Genomic DNA, 25994 nt, shown 5'->3' on the forward strand with positions numbered 1-25994 from the left:
CCATCTGTTCTTTTTGCCAAGGAATAAAATGACCATCTAGGCTGCTCTATCTGATTTTTTTTTTCTTTCATTTGCGTATCTATGGAAACCACGGGCAAGCACCATAAGCAGAGGCAGAGGGGGCATGTTTAGGAACCATCCTTGAATTGGGTGGTTCTGCCCTGTTTCAACCTTGCAATTTTATCTGTTGGGGTCCCAATTTTATCTGCTAAAGAGAACAGATGTAATTTGTTGGGGTTACACACTTTTAATTGGAAATTTCTTTTACGCTAACGTGAAGGAAATTTCAATGCCTGCTACGAGTTTTAATCGGATGACAAAACACACTTTTCCAATATATTTTCCTTCTCTTCGACACCAAACGTCAATTAGAAGGATTCGAGAAACGGGATCATTGTGATAGAGGTAGAACTCCTCGTGGAAACGTAAAAGAAGTTTTCTCCTACGGGTCAAGAAAATCACTCTATGTATTATGTATAGAATTTGGGTGTCAATTAGATGTATAAAATCATCAAATCAATTAGACTATGATGTAATCGTTATATTAAAAACTGCACAAGGTTGGATAGTAATAAACAGTAGACGAGAGTTTCTATAACGCCTTCTGATACATTTTTATGGTGTTAGAATAAATAAATATACAGAGACAGCCACGTTACATTCATAGCAGAAAATCTCGCATCCGAACAGGCCTTTTAACAGCATTTGTATAACCCTGCATATATAGGAGGAAGGGAGCGATTGGTGTTAAAGTCAGCATTTGAGTTCAAAGTGTGGCTGCAACAGATAGTTAATGAACAGTTTGCTTACAAACATCAAGCACATATAGATACACAATAAGTCACTTCATTTATTTTGCTCTAGCAGGTATATTATGTCATTGCTACTTCTGCAAGAGGCTTCAATTATGTTTTACTGATACAACAAATGGCATATATAATTCAATTTTCATTCTATACAATGGTTTTTCCGAAGTGTGAATGTTTTAAGGCGAAAAGCATTTTAAACCTCTGATCATTCCGATTTTGGTAGAATGTGCCCTTGAACTTTTATTTTTAAGGCATCAGACCCCTGATCTTTTTTTTTTTTTTGTCACATTAAGCCTTTATTTGCCAAATTAATTTGCTGTGAAAATCTAATTCAGTTAAAAAAAAACTGCTCGCATATAAAAAAAATATTATTTTCACAGTTTCTTTATAGCCACATCACACAAAAAAGACTGCTTTCGAACCGTTAAAACTTCAAATTTCAAATGAAATGAACAGCCCTCTTTTAACCAAGTTTTATGTTCAAAACTGAATTTTCTAGTAGGGCCCTAATGTGACAAAAAAAGTGTTGAAACGAAAGATCATGAGCTTAATCCACCAAAATCAGAATGAACAAAACTCCCAGGGTACTTCTTGCCATGTTTTAACAAATATTCAGCACAATATCTCCACAATTTTTTGCCACATCCATTCAACAATTATAATTCATAAGATAATAGCAATCCTTGTTATGCACGTAAAATCCATTTACAGTAAAACCTCTATAAATTAATACTCGATAAATTAATAAACTCTTTAAAATAATAATTTCTTCTGGTCCCGATTTGAGCCAGTTCAAAAAATGATCAATTTTAATAAATTAATAAGATAATAATTTTCCGGAACAACCCTTTATAAATACATTGTATTATTACCTCTATAAATTAATAATTTCTCAAATACATATGCGAAATATATATATATATAGATATACATACTTAGGATATTTAGCAAAATATGAATCTATATTATTTTATTTTTTCTTAAAATTTAAATCTAGTTGAAATTCATCTCTAACTATTCTCAGTGCATTCAAAAGTTCCGATGTATTCTTGTCAAATTGTAACAAAAAATTGTAAAGAGTGGATGATGCTATAATTGTTTCATTTCCTTTGACTGGTTTCAAAAGTACCGAATTATCCTCAGTTTCATCCTCATTTTTTTTGTATGATTTGAAACAATACTCCATATAAATTTATATAGTAATTCATTAATTATGATACATTGAATATTTTTAACATAAATACAATGAACTTCCAAGTTCAGTTAACTTATATAATGTACATTTAATTTTATTTGTTCATTGATTTTAGACAAAAACTTTATTTAAATTAGTAATTTAAAATTTATTTTTAAATAATTTAAAATTACTCTATAAATTAATAATTATTAATTTATCGATTAATTAATAACTCTATAAATTAATAAAATTCCATGGTCCCAACATTATTAATTTATCGAGGTTTTACTGTATATGATGATAAACTGATATCCGATGATCAGTTACTTACCTCGTTATACTTAAATAGCACAGGGCGTGAATCTCTTTCTGAGGTGGCTACTGTCTGTACAGAACTAGCAGTATTCTGAGAACCTTTGCTACTCGCTTTCCTGAATCTGGTTTTATGGTGATAAGACATGGATCAGGAATTAAAAGGAATAAACTGGAACTTTTTACTAATCATAATGTATAACATTTAAACAGATAAAATGAACTTTTTCTTCACAATGAAGATTATAATCAAAGGAAACACATGTTAATGAATTTTTATAATACCCAAACAAAAGTATGGAAATCGTGTTCAGATAGTCTGGCAGTACAATACATGCAATACAGGGAACAAGTAGCTGGTACTGCCAAGGTAAAAATGCAGTCAAAGAACACAATGAAACAACTTGCCACCAATAAGGGTTGCATGAAAATACCATCTCAGCGAATACACAAGTAGGTACCAATTAATCCATCAAAACTTTGGTCAAGAAATAGATTCAACATGAAACATAATGTTATAGACAAAAATCTCACAGGTTACCTCCATGGTAATCATGAAAAGGTATTCAACACCTCCTCAAATGACAAAAACAGGGGAAAAAATAAAATTGAACGCACTGAGGTTTGTTCAAATTTTTATACCTGTCAAAGAAGCTAGAGGAGCCAGTAGAAGGCATCTTAGGATTTTCTTGGGATTTTGGTTTCATATTGGACATGACACTTCTACTACAATCTGAATTTGATGACATTGTCAAACTTCTAGGATTATTTTGCTTTGGATTTTGTACATTCTTTCCAGTTTCATTTTTACCAGAAGACAAACATGCATCATCATTGGCAAACTGTAAGTCAAGTTTCTTTCTGTCAGCTAAGTTGAGGTCTTCTTTATTGCACCCATCTGTCAAATGCCCAGATCTGCTTACTAGCAAAATCTTTTGCTTTTCAACCTGAAAGTAGAATTTCTGAAGTGAAAATTCCATTCCGTAGAATACCCAAGAAGCACAACAGAGATTCTTTTAAATGTTTAAAAACAAGAATATCACTCTTGTCTGCTTATGAAAAATCAAGAGGTAAACATAAAGAACAGGGTGGTCTTAAATCTGTCAGACTCACTTATCTTCGAGTTGAACCACTTAGGAATTCACTGCAAGGCACAGGCTTCAAAACTCAAGCACATATTAGTAGAACTGTTGACACTTGGCTAACACATCCCAATGGTTTTCAAATTTCAATTACTATACTAATAGTCTAACAAAAACAGTATTTTTCTAATGAGAAAATATAACTTGGTATTTAAACATCGATGTTTGTGATTTCCCAGTAGCTATTGTACTGATTACATGTTTCTAACAACACTATCTGCTATTAGTGCCTGGCAGCTGGCAAAAGAACTTCCCACCTGGCATCCGCCCATATTCATAAATCATCAGCATCCAGTATTAGCACAGGGTGATAAATAATCAACTAATGAGGGCAAATTGGGTCAATCCTATCATGGGCCTTGAACATGGAGTGTCCAGCAGGAGAAAGAAGATGCAAGAGCAAGTGAGCTAGAAGCAGTCATGCCTAAGGGATTGTTAGAGGTAACGAGATGGAGGGTAGTGTGGGAAAGGGGAAAGAATATATATAGGTAGTTAGTTAATTATATGTTGGGGGTCATGAAGATTGATAATCTGTTTCCTAGTGTACCAGCTCTGTTCTTGTGAGCAGAGAGGGATTCAGTAGAATTCCTGGGGATTGAGTGAGCTCACTCCGTTTCTACCCATGTATTTCCTTTCCTTTAACTTTGATCAATTAAACTTGTAATTGTAAGTTGCTTTATCTGAGTTAAGACGAAAGCCACTCAATACATGAACTACGCTATCGTTTTGTTTGCTGTTTTTCTCAATCACAAAGAGTGCTTGACTCAAAACAAATGTAAAATCAAGAAATGACTATCCTTGGTAGAAATTCAAGAGGTTTAAGTTTTAAAAATCACAAGACTATCCAAATAAAAAAGATGCTAAAAAAATATTTTCGAAGAATACAGTACAGTATGTAACTAGACTACTAAATGTTAAATATCCCACATTGCTAAATTGGGAAGCTATATGGCTTCTTATAAATCTGAGGCAACCCTCTGCCTTTGAGGTATATTTTGGAGTGAGTTAGGCTTTTATTTACATGGTACGAGAGTCATGGTTCAATATTGGGCGACCCATTGACATTAGCATCACGCACCAAATGAATCGGGTATGAGGGGGCGTATTAAATATCTCATTGCTAAATTTGGAATCTATATGGCTCCTTATTTATGTGAGGCAATCCTCTCCCTTTAAGGTACCTTTTGGGGGGAGACCTTTGTTTACACTAAAACATACACTCGAAAAAGGCAATACTGTCCCTTGGAAAATAAGAAACTAAAAGATCTACCATCATTCGTTAATTGCCAGCAAATGATACCGATGACGGAAACTGAGAACACACACTTAATCCACGACCAGTGTCGTGAAGAATTGGTTTAGGCCTTGGGTTCTTAACCAGGACTCTTTTTTATGGTGATACAGTCCATTAAACAAAGAAATTTAAGTTAAAGAAAAGGATACTACAAAATACTCACCTCATGAACCAAAACTTGCTTGACTGCTAGTGGAAGTACGTAATGACCAGAATTATAGCCCTGTTTCCAGAGAAATGTTACAGACAAAAGGGTGAGACAATAGACAAAAGAGTGAGCAAAATTATGTTACACCTAGAAGAAGAAGAAAAAATCCGCTTATTGTAATAATAATTTTTAGTTTCTGGTTTGGTTTGGTGACAGAACTTAGCAAATGAAATAACCAAAATTCTTTCATAAAATAATTGTATAAATCGTGATTTTATAAATAGCATATTTATTTGGGCTTTGGTTTTCTAATTTAATCAATTTGGTAACATTTACAGAGGTTTAAAAAAATGAGTTGACAGAAGTTTTGCTTTGGTTGTAAAAACAGACCACCTGACTAATCCTAGACACAAAAATGTAATGGCAGGCAAAAAAAGCCCCAACCTTAAAATGAATTAAATCACAAATGGGAGGATCAAAAGAAAGTGCTGAGATATCTGAAGCTGCTTCGAGTTCCTGTCTAGAGGAAAGAGGATCGGTTTTTATGTTCCTGTATGTCACAGAATATGATACCATTGTGCTCACTAACTGTGCCAGATCATGTTTCTCCTTTTGTGATAGCAAGTGCAATGCCACCTGAGATACAAAAGCAAACAATATGAAAGCAGCAATAATAATAATAATGATAATAACATTATTCTTACTTGAAGAAAATGGAAGATATACAGAAAACGTGAATAAAACAAGAGGATAATGTTGCCTATTGTTTAAGAAATGGAACTTATGATATGATTTGTCTTTTGCATTCACAATAATGCTAGGAGCAGTAAGACAGGTTTTGAACAACATGACGGAATTTATTAAGCAAGACCTCCAACTCTACCATATTATCAGAAAACTGAAATATTTTGAAGTAAAGCATTGGTAATTCCACTGGAAGAGTATGCCGAGCTCAAGCAATGCTTTTGCTTTGAAAACACTTCACAAATCTTGTTTTATTGTTTGCAAATGGTTTCCCTTCCCTTTCTCACGCAAAGCACAAAATGATTGATAGCAAATACTGGATTGTTCTCGCCACTTAAAACTCAGAATTTCTAACTTCTTTTGAAAAAGAAAAAACTTGGACAAATCAGATAAAATACAATCTCAAACAATATACAAAATTAAGATATATACTTTTTCAGATCACGAAGAATTGTAGCCAGGATGAAGTTTCACCAAATGATTGAGAGGAGAAAGAGAGAGATGGAAGTGCAACCAAACTAAAGAAGATGAAAATTATAGCAATTACCGGCTTCAAAGATGTAGGTGATAGAATATGTAATAAAGGTGAAATGGAGTCTTCCACAAGGGATTTTATTGACAAATGTCTTGAAATATTTGGGGGATTTTTGTTTTGCCAGGATCTCAGTATGTCCATCTTATCCATTAACGTCGATCGGTATCTGAAGGTTCACATAAACATGATAGATGAGAAACAATGAACACATAAAGATCAAGTACTAGCTAACTCAAAGATTGAATAAAAAATACCTTTGATAAGATTTTGGCCACTCAATGTTTGGTTTCTGAACTTGAGCTACAAGGTTGTGGACAACAATTGCAAGAGGGGGCTGATATGCTGTGCAAATAAGAGAACAGATAAGAACATCATGGCTTGATACTTTTCAACATCCAGAGAGCATAATGAAAAAGACACTTATTACACATACCATAAAGAGGCATTTGCTGTGTACGCATAATATATTTGTGTATTAGATCAGATATACCAAGACTATTCAAGCATTTCACCTGGAAATTGCCAAAGTTAAACATCATGTGCAATTTTCTAAATGTCATTATAGGATAGCAGTTTAAGGGCTTACTGTCTTTTGCATCAGAGGATCATGATATTGGAGCTGTAAGATGTTCTCATGTATCCCGTCGAAAATCACATCATAGTCACCACTGCATCCAGAAAAGCATTGCAGCTAAGCCCAAGTCTTTAATGGAGGGAAGAAAATATGAGGTTTGTGAGAATTAAGTACCGGCCAGATATAAGGGAGTACAAAAAGTTTAATTCACTGGATAAGCTTCCATTGTGATATCTTCTGTCCTGCTTCACTCTTCTCTTCTGGAAAATCTACAGAGAGAACAGCAAGCTTAAACATAAAGATGTAGTAAATGAAGTAATAGTCAAGTAACAGTGTGAATAGAATGTGAACTTTATAATACCTCTTTCCAGATATCAAAAAAACTTTTCGACATGTCTTTTTGACCAACCACTTGAGAATCAATTTCTAGCTAAGGGCAAGAAAAGTGGCTATTGTCAGTCAAGCAAAGCAGAATAAATTCAGTTCATGAACACAAGCAAATCGACAGACAGAAAGGGACTAAAAAAGGAACTACACACTGACATTGTGTCCTTAAAGTAGATTGAACTTTCCTAAGGACACCCGAAATAAAAATAGAGACAAGCAAAATGCTTCCAAGGACCACTTAAGGGCGATGCTTCCAAGATTAATGATATTGGCAAAGCTAACTATAAATAATCCATATCATTGTCTGAAGAAAGACTTGAATAATAAATTAGATATTGATGCAATGCAAATAAATTTCATAGTTCTGCTTTCTGTATTCACTGGAAATTATATTACATTAAAAAACCATTAACTGGAACTAGTGAACAGAAGATTATACATGTTACATATGTATATAACTATCTACCTTTATCATAGGATTAAATTCCTTGATCATAGGGATTTGATTCGATTGAATTTAATTTATTCTTTCCCAGTATAGAATGCCCTCTCATGGGTGTATATGTGTATCCATTGATAATACAAATGTACCATTTTTCCATTCTCTATATATCTACATGGTATCAAAGCATGTGGTTTTTGGGTTCCTATAATTTTTTCTGGGTTGAGTTTCTTAGTCTGTCTGTCAGTTATAGGTTTGACATTGTTTTGTCTCACCGCTGATCAGCCTCTCTTTGAAATCCAGTGACCGGATTCCCAGCACGTGGCTCACAAGCACCGCCACTCTCCAGACGCTCCCGCACGCCTGCACTTGGCAATGCGCGACCCCTCCTTCAACTGCTAAATTTGTAAGTCTCTTTCGTCTCTTCATTTCAAGCAAGGTTTGTCAGGGAACCAATTGAACTAAAAGCTCAAGCTGATAGTTAAGATCCAAGAATTGTTATATTATAATCTCTGACAAGGTTATCTGGTTAGTTTTCTGGTTCGTACATTTATTCCTGGACAGCTCATGTTACAGCTGTGCATTTCAGTGCATTGAGGTTGGCTTTGTCCACTCCTTTTCCCTAAGCTGATGTTGGATTAATTTTGGCTGTTCTTTGGACCCTCTTTTTTACTGATATATATCGTGTCACACTTTGCCTTTAAACTGGAGGCAATAAGAAACCTTGCACAATGTTGAATATATCTTTATAATAAGAATAGTTTGCCTTTACTACTAAAAGTCCTAAATCTTTTCAAACTTCGAACACAGTCAATGTAAATCCCTTCTTTTCCTGTCTCATGGACTGAAACATATGATTATCTTACCTATTTAACTAAATCCCCCGTAAGAGCGATTTTAGTATTTGGCACTAGAAAAAGAGATTTGTTAAATCCAACAAATAGAATACAACACTGCATGAAAGGCTTACCACATTAAGCGTTTCATTTTTCTTATTGAGAAACTGGAGGGTGTTCAAGCATGACCTTATATCACATTCTGAAAAGTTAGATCAAAAGAAATTGTCAATTAAAGATAGGGCCAATGGCCAAAACAAAATACGGCAGGAATTTTGTGGTAGATTCATAACATTTTATATCACAAGACACTTAACACTTCAGAAACCAAAATTCAGCATATGCAATATTGATTAAAAAAAACAAAAATAGAATAACAATAATTTTATTAGAGACCACACATAAAGAGAAATGTCAAGCACCTGTGCACTCTGCCAGTGCAGTAAGTGCAATAGAACTCGTTTTCATTCCCTCCTTGTTACATATATATTTGAGCCTGTAAAAACGCATTTCCAACAATGAATGAATAAAGAAATTCCACTTTCAACAAAAAAGTACTACTGGACATAAATTGGCAATTACAAGTTCCAACCTAAAAATGGAGATGCTTACAAAATTAAGTGCATTTTTACAAATTAAACATCTAGAGTTGACATAACAGAATATATGCAATCTTGTAATGAATCATCCCATGAAGAGAGAAGGAAAAAGAAAAGGCCATTGAATTTTATTTTTATTTTTTCCACCAAATTAGCAAAAATTGTTATCTTACTGAAGCATTTTTTTGCCGAGACGTAAAGTTTCATCCAGCTTATGTTGAAAAGGTTGAAAAGGAAACAATCAATAGTGAGCAGTCTTTAATCAGACTTCGATGCATGTAAGACCAAATTTTAAGAATGCACTTAATTAAATATATCAGTCATGCCCAAGGAAAAGCTATTTTAAATCTCAAGCAAAGAGACAAATAACTAAATTTTTTTCATAAGAAGACGTTGGGAAATACTGACTCTCTGTTGAAACTTTGACAAGTAATATGAAATTCTCTTTAATGATTAGTGCCTAGTTTTTTCTCTAATGGAAAAGAAAATTGATTCCCTCATACTTATTTGGATCTTAGATACAAGATGAGACAGGAAAGGATTATGCAAGTGTTTCTTACATTAATCAAAGGCCACTTTATGAAATCCAAAAACTTATAACTCAAATAATGGATTTCACATCATTTCTCTCCAAACTGAAGAGAAATGATAAAGTGAGCCAATTTTCTTTCACTCTCCTTTTCTCTCGTTCAGCTAAACACTCCAAATGAAATATAAATAATTTCCTTTATTTTCTTTTCTCCTTATTTTCCTCAGAACAAATGGAGCCTAAAATAACTCAAACCTTCTAATTTTTCAAGGCCACTGCATCTGATAATAGAAGGAAGTACAGACCATAATATGATGCCAAGCTCCCATTCCAAACACATACATGCATGATGAGGGTCCAAATGTCTATATATACATATGGAAGAAGAGAAGAGAAGAGAAGAGAAGGGAGAAGGTTTTCTCCACTTTTTTCTAGAGTTAAGAATAAGCAATAAAGATTTCTGTTATCCTTATCAAATGAGATTTTTCATATGTATGCATAGGCACGCAATTGATGACTGGATGATATTAATGACCTAATGAAGTCACTCAAAGCAAGATAGGCGAGCCTTTTATCAAATAATAGAATTGAAATATATTTAAATAATTAACATGTTTTTCCACTTTGGAACATCCATTACACTACAACAAATTTCTATCTTATGGCACATCGATAAACTCTTCTTACATTAGGGGGCGTTTGGTTCACAAGGGGTAAGGGAAAAGGAATCAAGAAAGGGAAACTAAAGGAAAGGAATAAGCATTAATTCCCCTATGTGTTTGGATATGTTTAGGAAAGGGAATGGGGTAAAGGGAATCCAATTCCCTACAGGGCCTGGGGTAATGGGCTTAACCTAAAGTGGGGTAAACCCATAATCTAAAATGGGTAAAGGGAATGAGTTTTTTTTTTTTTAACAACCAAGAACAAAGGGAATGAAACCCTCTCATTCCCATTCCCATTCCTAAAAACCCCGAACCAAACGCCCCCTTAAGGTTTAAGGATTACAGTACAAAAGTGTGCAAACATGAATTAGAGGAGATATCTTAAAAACCATTACAAATATTCATTACCTGTTTACCACACGACTAACTGTTGGCTGAACAAAGATATGAACCCTGTGAAAAGAGCATTTACTCATCAATGTGAACAAGCTTGCAACATTTGAGAAATCACAGGTAAAAAATAATTGCTTGTGGTAAGTGCTTAGAACAACATAGTATTCAAGGAAAGCACGACATAATAATCAAATAGAGGAAAGTACATCATGTGTCCATGCCAGCATGACTTTATACATATAAAAGCGGGATAATTTAGTGAAGAACTGCATCACTTGATACAACACACAATCCCAAAACCCAACTCCATCATCTAGAATACAAGCACCACTTTCCATCTATATTTTTCTGCGCAAAAATAATAATGCAAGCTAGTCTATCTATGTGAATATCTAACTAAAGCTCTTCGCTTTAGTTAAAGGAGAGTATATTTTCATACTTGTTCCCTGCACAGAGGAATTTTTGTGTAACTTACACATTCAGCATGTATACATCATCTAGCTTTGCATTTGCTAAAAGAACAATTACCAACTTCACAAAGATAAAAACAATAAAGTTGAGAGACATGTAGCTAACAGCAACCATATTCAAACTTGGAACTATCCTGAAGATAAATCCAGTTTAGTGAAGAACCGAAGACCATGTAATTCTTCTAAGAGTTCATCAATCACATGTATGGGAAATTTGTATTTAACAGTGTGATGATTCAAGGCCCCATAATCCACAGAAAAACGCCAAGAATCACTGTCTTCTTCACAAAGAAGATGGTGAGGAGTATGGTGAATGACTAGGCCAAAAATTACCTTTCTGCAGCCTTGTCTAATACTGCCTTTCGACCTTATCATTCTGCATGTGTGAGATCTATACAGGTAAAACTAATAATGGCGCCACACCCGGCTGTAAAGTGATGTGATGATCACATGAGCAGATAGGGGGAACAGATCCTTATAATTAGTTGTCACCTGCTCAGTGCTTGAGATCTAGTTATAGGTCCTTGCACCTAAAATCCCTTAGCAAATCTGGTTTCTTAGGAGATCTTCTTTCCCAAACTATTTTCACAGTAATTAATCAGAGGTCATGAAGAAAGAGTCCCCACCTTGTAATAAAGTAGTTTGAGAAAAAATCAACTTGATTTATTATTGCTTTTCTGCTCAATATATAGCAGAAATATTACAGTAAAGAACTTTTCTCTTGCAAATAGGATAACTAAATTCTATTCCAAAAAGGATAACTAAATTCTATTCCAAATAGGATAGCTAACAGAAACAACCTACTATCATAAAGCTAGTCCACTTTCCTTTTGTTACCATGAGTAAAATGCTTATAGACCTGTTAGCGACCTAACTGGGATAGTCGGCCCCACACTGTTGACACAGTTCTTCAGTTTTACCAAGCACTAAAAGTAATTGCCATACTAATTAACAACTAGAGGAAGCCTAGGCAATTTTTTATTTTTTTATACCACAACATCAAGGCATATCTAATTGTCTGATACATCAAAATTTGCAAGGCAGAAAACGTATTTTACAGCCTCAATTCATAAGCTGGTCAACTGTCCAACATGTAAACATAAATATTTGATCAAGATATATTGTTGTGGAACAAACTTTATCACCAAAAGGGTGCATCCAAAATTATATTCAATGAACACCCATGAACGTTCAGGCTTTTAAATAAAAAAATTTAGCTTGAAGTTGCTTTTTGCCCTTATTCCTCAAAAAGGCTATACCTCAAAATTGAATGGGTAAATATTGTGAAGAAAATGAGACAGAGATACTGCTTCAGGAATACTAGTGAAGTAAGGCTCGAGTTCTGTCAGCTTCAGAAAGGTTCCACAAGGCAGCATAGTCAGATAGCAGTTTCAAGATTGAATTCTACTCCTATCGCGAAAATAAGGAAGGAGATAACAAGATTTTTAGAGACGTGTGAAGCATCAATCATTTCACACTTGTTCTCAGTCTCTTACATCTATGATATTTGAGACGTAAATATGAAGAGTGGAAACAGCAGGAAAAAAGGGAGATCAGACACAAAGTATTCTATTCTTTTGAGCATGCAAAACTCCATTGTTTCTATTATTCAAATTTTCACTTCCCGCTTCAATCAACTGGTGAAAGTTTTTGACAAATTATTCACTTAAAATAGGCTTATCTTTTCAAATAAACTAAGGTTAGAAAGTTTTTATCCATAGAAATGAAGAACTTGAAGATCTAGATATGCTACTAAAAAATAATGTGTTAGAAACACCAAAAGGCACATAACATGAACACAGCGATGGATGATAAACGAAGTTTATTGATGAACTTTCTCAACTGAGAATGTTGTGAAATTAAAGGAACTACAAAGATAGAGATAATAACAAGATCAATGAGATATTATTCCCTAGGCCTCACCCCCTCTCCCCATCGCAATGAAGAGCCAAACACTAAATTCATAAAACCAAATCATTCCAGATTACCCTCTCTAAAAGCTAAACCCTCCTCTAAAAACCTTGCTCAAATCCTTCACTGACCTTGCCACTAGCCTTGCATAGCTTCCTTTTGCCCCTATAGACAACTACCCTTCTTTCCATACCTCACTTCCTTCCATCTGTCCCTTTCCTCTTCTAGAATACACCCTCCATATATTTGGTATAATACTCTATTACTTTAACAGTTCCAGAGTCCCATTTCATTTCATCATAATGTTTCAGGAAAATATATATATATATATATATATATTAAGAATAATTTCATAATTTTCCATCAAAAAAAAAAAGAATAATTTCATAATAGCAATAATGGTTTCTGCTAATCCTGATAATAATCCCAGATGGAGAATCCAGCTATTTGTGAGACAGTATTTATCCCCTAATCGGATCTCACATGCAGTGGCGGAGACAGAGGGGGCCTGGCCCCACTGCCGGAACCACCCCTACCATGGATGGTTGCGAGTTCGATTTAGCAAAAAAAAAAAAATTATGCATGCACGTGTAAAATTGGCCCCAGCGGACCAATCCTGTATTCGCCACTGCTCACATGTTCTTATATTTAATGCATTTCAATTAAAACCATGAATCTGTCACGTATACTAGAAGAGTTCAGGACTAAATAAGTAATTAGCCTTGTTAGTTAAGTTAGTTACTCATTTTTATGTGTTTTTGTTATTTCTGCAATGCTGGCACTGTGTGGCCAGTTTAATTCCCTAAAGCCTATCTTAGAGAATAGATTCTCTAGGTTATTAGCTATTTTGTTTGGTAGTGAGTTTGTTTGTTTTTACTCGCCTAATTAGAGGCTGGGTGTGGTACTGTTTCAGCATTCAGAATTTTAATGAAATATATTCCTTCCTTTCTCTATTTTCTCTCTTCTTCCTCCAAAATCTCTCTTCTGTCTCCCTAATTTTCTTACTCAGAACCCTAGTTCTGACAGAATCCTAAGATAGGTACCCTAAAATTTGCTTTCAGCCCAGGTCCAAAGTTTACAGTTCAATGCCGTAATTGTTTGTGCCAGAAGAGAACAGTTTCAGTTGTGTTAGTTCATCAGAATTTTTGAGAAGCACTTGAAGAGTGTAGGATGGGTTTCAAGAATTTAGCAAAAGAGTGGCACAATGACTTTGCAAGAAGACATACTTTGCTATCTGACGCAATGGCCTCAAAGCAGGTGCATAGAGATCATTGCATATGCAAATTACCTACACAGACAGCCCACTTAATTTGAGAATTGTTTTAGGAAAGAAAAAGCAAATAAACAAAGATATATCAAGTAAACTTGTATGTGCAGTATGAAACTCACAGGTCGCGAAAGTGACACTGTTTTTTTACGTCCCTTTTTTGAGGATGCCTTTCCTGTTTCTTCTCCTTTAGTAACATTTTCCTTCCCAGTGGTGGACTTCCTATCAGCAGAAACCTGCATGAAATTAGAGATGACAGATGATAAAAATGCACAAAGTCAAAATTAATGAAGAATCAACATGGAAAGTTCTAGTTAAGATACAAAAGGTTAAATTCTATGCTTTGCAAAACCTAAAAAAAAAATCTTTATCAAGAAAACACTGAGCTAAGAGCAGATTGAATAGATGCTTTGCATATAGCTTTCATAAGAAAAACAAGGACTAAATTGACTAAGAGCAAAGAGAAACAAAAGCAAGAAAACTATTATTTGAATAAGAGTACTCAAGGGACAAATAATATTGATTATATCCTAGTAATGACTAAAATAATTGTTAATACCCCTGGAAATTTTGAATTTTGTCTGGCAAGTTCTAATAGCACAAAGAGGTACAGCCAAGAACATTGCAGAAGATGAGTAACATCAAAGGCAGCAGGGTTCAATATTATTTCAAAGAATACATTGATGAATAATGAGCATAAATAAGGACAGAGTAGTATGGCTAGTAAAGTTCACAAGCAGTAAGAAATGGTGAAAAGAAAGCCACAGCCAAGTACCATCTTCAGAATAACCTCCACAGCACCTTTGCCATCGCCAAGACTTCCATCTATTTCATCAATTACCTGAAGAACACACATTCATTTGGTATCTAGTTCCAACTCAAGGGGAAAAAGAGTAAAATACTCAAGAGAGCATAACTGACCAAGCACTTGGGTTTTGAGTCAGCCATTACAGAATTCATCTGAACCACATCAAGAATTTTAGCTTCAATTGTAGATGAGGACCTATCATCACTGGCATTAACCTACGTAGATCCAAATTCTTAGTGAAATAAAGCAAAACAGGGATAAGCAACAGATGATTTGGGTGATTAACTTAACTAGGCCAAGTGAAATATAAGCTAGTAATAGGTGAAGGCTGCTAATAAATTCATTCCTTCAATAAATGCAACAAAAAAATTCTCAAACTAATATAGAAGCTACAAGCCTGATAACACAACCACCATGAAAATTGTCCAGCATCAAATTATCATGATAAAATTCCTCCTATAGAGAACAAAGCAGATGATCTTGAAATTCTAGGTAATATATTGGTGGGCATACATACTGTAAACAAAGGCACGCATACATAATAATTAAAAACCAAAAACATGTGCCCTTAGGCAATCAAGAGTGTGTTTTTGCTCAAATGTACAATTACAATTGAGAACTCAGAAGTAAATGACAATACCTCCACAACTCGGTAACCACAATGCTTAGCAGCTACATGTGCAAGTGTAGTCTTTCCAAGCCCAGGTGGACCACAAAGTAAAAGGATCTGCAATAGTGTTAACATTCAATTACTGATAATTGCCAATCACAAAAGGTGATATTAGCTACTGCAGAAGCACAAATGGTGTAATAAGGTCGCTCCATCCCAAGTAACTTCAAAGTCTGACTAGGTGAACTAGAAAGTGATAAATTTGGAAAAAACAGATGATTACCAACTGTATGATAAAACTGTAATTTACAAAGACCCTAACAGAAGGTAGAATCAGAACTAGTTGGTTGATCTAAGCAAGATTGAATTGTAAGAGCAAAGAAGATTCAAGGCTGTGATTGGCCATAGCTAGAAAATACGGATTCAGCTTACTACCTTGTGGGCTTATTGGATTATAGATTTAGTCTTGACGAAATAGTAAAGGAAAATGATCTATTTAACAAACAAACCAGCTGAGGGCCCACCAATAAGTTTCAATACCCAACAAGCCCCTTCATGTGTAAACCAAACAGCATTGGGGCATGGAAAAGTAAAAGCCACATTGCCTTATATCAAAATTATAATCAATTAATGCAATCTATTCATAGGGTGATCGAGAGTGATATGAGTTTATTGGGGATTGAGGAAAATATGGTAGTGGATAGGAAATAGTGGAGGGAGAGAATTTGTGTAGCTGACACGACTTGATTTCACGGTTTTATATGATGGTTCATGTTAGCCGACCCCGAATCATTTCGGGACTAAGGCTTTCTTGTTGTTGTTAATATTAATATGAGAAGCGGCTGGAAACTAAACAAGTTAAACGAAACAATGTATTTTTAAACTCCAAATCTGTTGGGAAAATCTATCAAGCACTCTGACCTTCTGCTCTGGTGGACCAGTAAGCCTCGTCTTCTTGCTCCATAAGTCCTTAATTTCTTTCAGCTTACTATTTTCATGATCTAAATTGTTAGAGCGCCTAAAATTTTTATTATTCCACCCATGACCCTGTTTCCTTCTTGTGAATGTCAAATCAGCAGCATGACTTTGATTTTGAGAACCAGAGGAATGACGTCTTAAAGAAGAAAAAACTTCATCTGATGTACTCCTTATTTCGGATCCAAAAACACAAGAATCCCACTGTTTCAACCATAAGAGAACCTGTAATAGAACAGTCATGTAGAAGTTAAGCAAAAAAGTAAAAAGGAACTGCCACCTCACAACAACTGCACTTTAGAACTTCACTTTTAGCAACTTAATATACAAACCTCTCGATTGGTATGTTCATCACTTAGGAGCTCAGAAAATGAACTTGGAGCATATTTTTCAACCCAAAGCTTTTCATGCACCCTTTGTGTTTCAGTATGAACTACATCACTTTGACTTTCAGAACTAGCTTGCAAGGCCTTCAGCATTAGAAAACTACTGCATAAGAAATCTTATAATGGCAATTTCTTTTGGTTCCTATGATGATTTCATATAAGACATACCCAATCCAACCCAAAATTTTTACCACTTCAGAAATCCCAAGGAATCACCATTAACACCTCAACTATACCATTTAATACCACGGAGAAAGTAAGTAATGGATCCAGTTACATCTTAAAATTTTAAGAAAGTAATAAGATATATCTAGTCATTGTCCTGCACAACTCCAAACTATTTAAACATATTATGCATAAACTTATATTTACTTTCAAATAAAGCCAAAAGAACATATAAATCAATTAACAATTTGAATTAAATTTCTAATTTCAAGGAAAATTTTCACAAGATAATTAAAACAGTCCATATAAGCTAATCAAAATGATAACTCTGAAGCCTGTGAGTCTCAGAAATTGTTATCACAAATAGACTTGCATTAGAAAACCAAAAAAGAAAAATGCACTCATATCTTTTATTTTAACAACACAAAAATAAAATAATCAAAAATATTTTACACTATTTTTAATTGTGAAGAGAAAATTCACAAGCAACATTAAACAATCTACATCAACTAAACAAAATGATAAATTAAAAGAAGTATGTGAATCCCAAAACTCATTCATGGCTAAAAAGTAATGTTAAAGTTGAACTGAACCACAAAAGGATAAACTATGTAACTCCAATATACTTCTTAATGCAGATATTTTGGGAGGAAAGCAAGATGAGAATGATAAAAACGAACACAAAATAGAAATTAGAACAAATTAGACGTGGGGGAATTAGAAACTGCCTTCAACATGGTGGAGAAGAGAGATTGATGAGAAAGCATAGCAACATGGTACTTTTTCATAATTAAATCAAACAACTAAATAACAATTGGAATGTTGAATAATATAATGGCCTTCCAAATATCAAAGCATGTCCCATTGTTTGATGAAGTTGAAATGGGAAACAAACATGACTAATTAAGTCGTTAACTTATGGTGAAAGAGTAGAAAAGTGACAATGTGCTGCCTTGGGAATTCAAGATGCCAGTTGGCAAATGAATAAACCCATACTAGGCTATGAGACATTTTTTATCCAATTGAAATTCAACTGTATTATATTTGTAGAAATAATTACATGTAAAGATCAGATCTCTTCAAAACATTTGCAGATCACGAGGCTACTCTTTTCAGAAATCATAAAGCACTTAAACTTTCATGTAAAATGGTCTTTTGTTGGTGAATGACAGCAGAGACATAACGTGCTAATCTGAGTCTATTTTACTTGCTTTGATGGTCATCCTCAAACACACATGACTGATCACGAGGCTACTCTTTTCAGAAATCATAAAGCACTTAAACTTTCATGTAAAATGGTCTTTTGTTGGTGAATGACAGCAGAGACATCAGAAAATGGTAACGTGCTAATCTGAGTCTATTTTACTTGCTTTGATGGTCATCCTCAAACACACATGACTGATTACAAGAGCGTTATATTTAATGGATGATTAAATTATCTTTTGCATCTGAGATGACCCAAATTTGTTACATTGGTGACAATTAGCATTCAGCTTTCCTGTTACAGGAGCAACGTTTGTCCCTTATGGTTTAAACCATATTATCATGAATCAATATAACATGGAGTGCATATCTATCAATACAAGGTAAATTAGCTGAAACTTTCATCAGTGTCTCTTCAGCACTCGAATTATCAGATTTTTCCATGATGCGTACCTTAGTGAAAGCCTCTGCCTCCAGTCTTTGTAAAAGAACATTAACAGGATCCGAGATAAGGCCTGCAAAGTAGCACAAACTTCTCTAAGTTCCCTAACGAAATCTGAAAATTTAGAGTGTTAAGGCACAAGCAAAAGATCCTACCACTTGATCGAGATTTAAAGTCCATCATTTTGCATCTTTCTTCACTCTCCACTCTAGATATCTTAGCATAAACCATATCTCCTCCAGTCGGCGCAGTCACTGGAATGAAATCGCCATCAATCTTAGACGCATATCTGTACACCATTTTCTCCTCAACATCTACTTCTGCTCTTTCCTCCTCGTTGACATCGTTCTTCCCCTGAGACGGCGAGTGTCGGAGCCAGTCCTCGTCAGTCTCCGCCCCAACACTGTCGGCTTTACTTCTTTTTTCGTCAGATACGAAAAGATCTTTGGGATTCGGTGAATCTGGACCATTGGAAAGAGGACGTTTATGGCCTATAACTTGGGAATCGGGCGGCAATGGTGGTGATTGAGGAGGAGATTGTCGCTCCTGGGGTTCAGGCGAGGGAAGGTCTAAATAGTCTTCGTGGAAACTATAGTTGGCTTCGAGCAATTCGAGCTCATCTGGAAGCGGAATGTCCATATCCATATCCATTGGTGGTGGTTTGTGGTAATTGTGTTTCTCTGATGAAGCGATAGTAGCAGCGGCAGAGAGAGTGACTAACGATGGACAAGTTTGGGCGCAGAGTATTTTGGCGGGAAAGAATAAGGGCGCTCCGCGGCAAAGTAACCTCCAATTCCAGCATTGCCCTTCATGATTTTTTAGTTAAACTTAAAATAGTATGTTTTTCATTATTTACGACTTTGATTGGATGAGAGGTTTTGAATGGTAATTAAAGTGGGGTAGAAAAGGGTAAGGAAGGGGAAGGAGGAAGGGAGAGGGTATTATCAATTTGAAAAAAACATGAAGGGTTCATCAAAACCCTTCTCTTAAAGACTTATTGATTTGAACTCTTCAAAACCCTTCATTAACCCTTCAAAAATTTTACCCTCATATTTTTTAATCTTTCAAACAAGGGTTTCCATTAACCCTTCTCTACCCTCCCTTTAATTACCCTTCAAAACCTCTCATCTAATCAAAGCCTTAATATGGAATTGTCCTTCATGATTTTTTAGTTAAAATATGTTTTTCATTCTTTTTTTTTTTAGTTAAAATATGTTTTTCATTCTTTAATTCGTCCTTAATTTCGTATTTCAGATGGCGTTTGGTTTAAATAGAGTGTTACTATTTACTACCCTCATATTACTAGTGACCGCTAACTATTGGACAATTTTACTATTTTTATATTTTTCTTTTGAAAAATATTAATTGGTTCTCTTTTCCGATTAAAACTGAAATTATAAAATAATTGATGTGTGATAATCCAAGAACACCGGAAATGGATGATTACGAGTTGGAAACATTGGACGAGGTACCAATTTTGAAAAAATTATGTTAGTTGATTGAAAAATTGTCTAGCAATAGACCAGACGGTCACAGAAACCGTTTGGCCGATTGGCCAGACGGTCAAGGAACCCGTCTAGCCGATAGCCAAGCGGTTACTGAAACCGTCTAGCCAATGGCCATATGTTCAGCAAAAACGTTTGGCCATTGGCCAGACGGTTTCAGTGACTGTCTGGCTTATTGCCAGACACTTTTTCAAACCACATGCGATAAAAAAAAAAAAAAAAGTAAATTTTTCGAAATTGTTATCTCGTCCAATGTTTCCGACTCGTAATCATCCATTTTCGAGATTCTCGAGTTGTCATGCATCAATTATTTTCATAATAAAAGATAACCGATTAACAGTTTTTGAAAAAAAAAATACATGAAAAGGGCAAAAATATCAATATTGAGGCGGTAGGTAATAATTAGGGACACTAAATAGCAATTCATTTTAAATCTCGAAATTCATAATGGGGATGAAAAACTATTTATTTTTTACAAATATAGAATCATAATCTTAGTCCCTTTCAAAATGTTAGGGCTCGTTTCGTTCACATAATAAAAGGAGAATATAATAGCTATTCCTAAAGAATAGATATTCTCACCTTTAATTCAATTTTTTTTATGGAATTTTTATTCCCTATTTTCATGGAATATCTATTCTTCAATCTTCTTTCTAGCCGATTTCTCAAATCCTATAAATTTTGACGAATTCATAATTTATATCATAAAAAAACGTGAAAAATGGAAAAACATGAAAAACATTAAAAAATGTAAAAATATGAAACATGAAAACATTACAAAACACGAGAATATGCAAAAAACGCGAAAAAATAAAAACATGAACAAACGCGAAAAACACGAAACGCAAAAAAAAACACATGAAAAAACAAAAACATGAATAACAGAAAAGTGACAAGACACGAAATATACAAAAACGTGAAAAATACTAAAACACAAAAATGTGACAATACACGAAAAACATGAACATGTGAAAAATGCAAACAAGACACGAAACGTGAAAAAATACTAAAAACATGAAAAAACCCGTGAATAACACGACAAAGTAACAAAATGCGAAAAATACAAAAAAACGCGGAAAAAAAACAAAAATGCAAAAAAAGGGAAAAACTAAAACGTGAAAATGCGAAAATATGAAAAAATGAAAAAATACAAAAAACATAAAAACGTGACAAAACACGAAAAATGTGAAAATGTAAACAAACGCAAAAAATAAGAAAACTTGAAAAACACGCAAAAACGTACAAAAAATGCCAAAAACACGAAAATATGAAAAAACGTTATAAAGCGCATTTTTCACTTTTTCGTGTTTTTAACATTAAACATGTTTTTCACATTTGAGGGTAATGTTGTCTTTTGAATAAAAAAAATTATTTATTCCATTCTATCTTGTTCCACCAACCAAACATATGAATAGTTATTTATAAGGAATTTCTATTCCGTTCTTTGCTATTCTATTCTTTTGGAATAGTCATTTTATTTCATTTCATCCCGTTCCGCGAATCAAACGGTACCTTAGGGGTTTTTTAAGAAAGAAAACAAAACAAGAAGAGGTACTCCTAGGAGATCCTTTCTTTGATCTTTGATGCTAGTTGGAGCGTCAATCCAAGTCAAAACACCAATCGGGTAGTTATGCGCTAGTGGAGTCAAATACTCTGCACGTCTATTTCTCTCTCGATGGATATGAATAACTTTAGGTTCTACAAACTTAGTCAGCAAAAAAATGGATCCCCAAAATAACAGGAATCAAATTGAAAAGAAATATAATATTTATTCAAAAACTTACCAAATAACAATAGTTATAAATTATATATAAAAATAAATTTGTATAAAAAAATGAAAAATTATAAAATTGGGTCAAATTGGAGATCCATTTATATATGGGTAAATTCAAAAAAAAAAACATGTGGTTTCACCGATTTTCGAAAAACCCATGTGGTTTGTTATTGCAAAAAAAAAAGACTGTTATACGCCGTTACCCGAAAAACAGAAAATGGTTTAACACCGTTAAAAAATCTGACATGGCACAGGGGTAAAATTGGAAAAACGAATCTTCTTCTTCTTCTTCCTCTCTTCTTTCTTTTTTTTCTTCTATTTTTTTTTAATTTCCGATACTCCAGAAATCTGGAAATTTCCAGATTTCTTCGGGAATTTCTGGAAATTTTCAGATTTATGGAAATTTCTAGATTTCTAGAATCGAAGCTAAAAAAAAAAGAAAAAAAAAAGGAAGAAGAAGAAGAAGAAGAAGAAGAAGAAGAAGAAGAAGAAGAAGAAGAATGAGGAGGAGGAGGAGGAGGAGAGAGAAAAAAAAATAAAAATAAAATCATTTTTCCAATTTTACCCCCGCGCCACGTCAGCTTTTTAACGGTGTTAAACCATTTTTTGTTTTTCGGGTAACGGTGTATAGCACAGTCTTTTTTTTTTGTAATAACAACCCATATAAGTTTTTTCGGAAATCAGTGAAACCACATGGGTTTTTTTTTTTTAATTTACCCTTTATATATTTATACCAATTACCCAACACATTACATGTCTAGATTATTTATTTGTGACTTTTCCAAAATGCCTCAATCGTTTTATCTTCCTCTCTTCCTTTCTCTTTATTGTACGAACCGAAGGCATTTTTTCATCATCCTCTTTCTTCTTCCTCTTTTTGTTTATCTCTTCCCGTGCGAATCGAAAGGATCGTTCTTCATCTTCCCGTTTCTTCTTCATCCCTTTGTTTTTTTCTTCTTGTGCGAATCGAAGGTATCATTTTTCTGTGTTTATCATATGTTTATTGTCAATTTCAATGGTAAAATGCGAAAAAAGGTAAGTATCTAATGTATTTTTGCGTTCATATTCATCTCTTTCCAGAAAATAACTTCGCATAATGAATTTTCTTCGCATTTTGCGAAAACTGCGAAGCAAACTCGTCCACTAAATTAGTATTTTCTCCAGAAAATGACTTTGCATGATGAGTTTGCTTCACAATTTTCACAAAATGCAAAACAAATTCATATTTGTCAAGTTGTATTTACCTTCGCAGGCTTCACAGTTTTGCTTACTGTGAAGCGTTTCTTTCATTATTTCCTTAAGATGACTTGATTTTTATGAAGGTTGGATCCAAATGCATCAAATTCAAGTATCCGTTTAGCTTGAATACAAATGTATCAATCACAGTGAGGGATAATTGGGATGTGATGAAGAAAGTGAAGACCAAATTAACTAGAGAGCAAATATTATCTTTTTGGGTTTAAGGTTTACTGTAGTACACTGGTGCTCACGCCATTGCTGGAAAGGCACCCCTGGTACATTCACTAATCAGCTTCAAACTTTCTTCGATGAGCCTCATGTACTTATGATCCAAGAACTAATCACCAAGGAAGTACTTAGTTTGGGGTTTAGGATTTGAATTATTATTGCAATCTTATTGATAATTTTAATAATGTTTTGTTTTGATGTCGTTTATACAAGGTTTTAGGGTTTAGTTGTATTCCAAACAACAGTGATGCGACTCTTGTTGAATTATTGTTGCAAATTTTGATAATATTATGTTTTGATGTTGTTTGGCTATACATGTTGTTTACTTGTGTATATTTTAGGCAAATAACAAAAGATGCTACTTCGCATTTTTCACAAACTACGAAACCTGAGCAAAACTGTGATGGAAATATTACTTCAGTACATCGCAGTTTGAGAAACTGCGAAGTAAATTCATTATGCAAAGTAGTATTTCTCTTCACAGTTTTGCTAAGGCTTCACAGTTTGCGAAAAATGCGAGGTAAAATCATATGCAGGAAGTATTATCCTGGGCAAAATGTACACAGTTGAAATGAGTAAGAAGAAAGATTTTACTTTGCATTATCCAAGGCAAATTTTGAAGTACCACATGATTAAAAACGAAGTGCTGCATATGATTTAGTGGTGCCTTCGAGTTCGCAAATGAAGAAAGAAATAGAGAGAGAAAGAAGAAAGAGTAAGAAATTTCTAAGTTGTTATATATATATATATATATATATATATATATATATATATATATATAAATGGTATTTTGGAAAAGTCATAAATAAATAGTCTGGATATATAATGTGTTGGATAATTGGTCTAAATATGTAAATGAGCCTCCAATTTGACCCATATACTTAATGCTTTGTTTAGGAGCACCGTCTTTTGTTAGTTCATTCAACACAATGATATAATTATTTTAGAGATTCATAGGAGTTAACTAAAGAATATGAAGTCCTAACTTCTATTCATTAACAAATCAGTTTATCAAGTCTTGTTTTTATTTTTTATTTTCTCAGATTAAACTCAAATTTACTTTTATTGGTTGCTTAGGTAATATAGGATTTTAGTAGATTTGGTATTTGAATACCATTCGTTGTGGGGTCAACTTGTTATTTTGAACTTTATTACTTATTACGATAGGGTACTATTGCTCTATAGGATTGCTATACATTTTACGTGAATCGGTCCTCTGTCGGAACCATCACAAATGGTTGTCGTCTCTAGAGTCGATGGACTCGCGATGGAATATCGACTCCACGCCTACCATACCAAATGATAAAATTGTGTAATTTTTTGATATACAAATCTCAAATACCCTTGTCCGAGTGATTTATTGCAAAACATGGAAGGTGTCGACTATCCAACGTAAGTACTCTAATGCTTAAGTTAGTATCACTCTCGAGAATAGTGAAAAAGCAATGAAGGCTAGAGTTTTGAGTCTACCTGAAATATTCCCTTCAACTTTTTATTTACAGGCTCCTCAAAGTCCCCTTTTAGGGTTTTAGGTGACAACTTTCTATTTGATGATCAATAGTTCAATGAGAAGCTTCCACGTGTTCAGCCATTTAAGGAACTTCTTCTCAGGCATATATCCTTTGACCATCGTCATTGTCCTTTATCTGAATCTCATGCTTTCGCCCAAAGGGCATTCATATAGATCCTATATCAACTTATATCTGAATGTCTAACGTATGGATCCAATATCCTCAAGTGGCCGCTCGTCAATGGAAACTCACATTCAGATGAGGATTGTTGGATGACCACTTGAAGTTTCGAGTTCGTAAGTTGTTTAATTGCATTATTAAATGTTGTTTGATTATTCTGCCATTGGTTAAAAGTGTCGAGGTGTCAAGTTGATGAGCGCTGACTGATCATTTTCTAATCACACATACCACAGTTGGAGGTCCACAACCACCATATATTGGGAGGCCCGCCATCCAACATCGATCCACCCAAAGGATGTCGGCGCCGTCTTCCTATATGGAAACCGAAACCATTGATGGTAAGTAGTAACTCCATAAATGAGCTAACGGTCACACATGAATGAGCATAGTAACTACCATTAAAGTGACATTAATGAGAGGCTTTCTAGTTACTCGATCGATGATTACAACTATCTTAGTATAAATAACCTCACATCCTAAGGCATTGAGGTACACATTCTACACTACACGTTTGCTTACAGTTTATCACCATTCTATACTTTACTAACTTAAGCATCAGAGTGCTCCCGGTCGAACACAATGACGCCCCCACAGGGGGAGCTCCGATGAAAATTTAATCGTGAGTTATCACTATTAAATATTTAATAAAGCTTTTATAACGGCATTAAGGAACCGAGAGAGATTTTTTCAATCGACGCGTCCTCGCCAAACCTTTCGTTTAGAAATCAAGTTTTTTA

At 34.3% G+C, this 25994-nt stretch overlaps 1 protein-coding gene across 1 annotated transcript; it reads right to left on the reverse strand.

Annotated features, from left to right (window-relative positions):
• Positions 1 to 510: 510 nt before the first annotated feature.
• LOC136219387 (uncharacterized) lies at positions 511 to 19628 on the reverse strand. Its single transcript, XM_066006784.1, has 23 exons — positions 18976 to 19628; positions 18832 to 18893; positions 16957 to 17094; positions 16571 to 16849; positions 15680 to 15766; positions 15153 to 15254; positions 15007 to 15072; positions 14354 to 14467; positions 14191 to 14252; positions 10599 to 10643; positions 8823 to 8896; positions 8535 to 8602; positions 7097 to 7165; positions 6910 to 7004; positions 6748 to 6829; positions 6595 to 6673; positions 6416 to 6503; positions 6174 to 6327; positions 5327 to 5518; positions 4898 to 4957; positions 2941 to 3245; positions 2318 to 2423; positions 511 to 715 (listed from the first exon to the last, which is right to left on the reverse strand). The coding sequence occupies exons 1-23, from the start codon at positions 19469 to 19471 to the stop codon at positions 662 to 664; spliced, it is 2877 nt and encodes a 958-aa protein (XP_065862856.1). The 5' UTR covers positions 19472 to 19628; the 3' UTR covers positions 511 to 661.
• Between the last annotated feature and the right edge of the window lie 6366 nt (positions 19629 to 25994).

Source organism: Euphorbia lathyris, chromosome 2 (assembly GCF_963576675.1).
Source record: "Euphorbia lathyris chromosome 2, ddEupLath1.1, whole genome shotgun sequence".
Classification (NCBI taxonomy): Eukaryota; Viridiplantae; Streptophyta; class Magnoliopsida; order Malpighiales; family Euphorbiaceae; genus Euphorbia; species Euphorbia lathyris.

What these genes read in the sequence shown, in the direction of transcription:
- LOC136219387 (XM_066006784.1), bottom strand. Translation starts at nt 19,471, where the DNA reads ATGGATATGGATATGGACATTCCGCTTCCAGATGAGCTCGAATTGCTC. An exon ending in TCCTCTAGCTTCTTTGACAG is followed by an intron (nt 2,424 to 2,940) that starts GTATAAAAATTT and finishes CCATAAAACCAG; the next exon opens with ATTCAGGAAAGCGAGTAGCA. An exon ending in TGCTATTTAAGTATAACGAG is followed by an intron (nt 716 to 2,317) that starts GTAAGTAACTGA and finishes CTATATATGCAG; the next exon opens with GGTTATACAAATGCTGTTAA.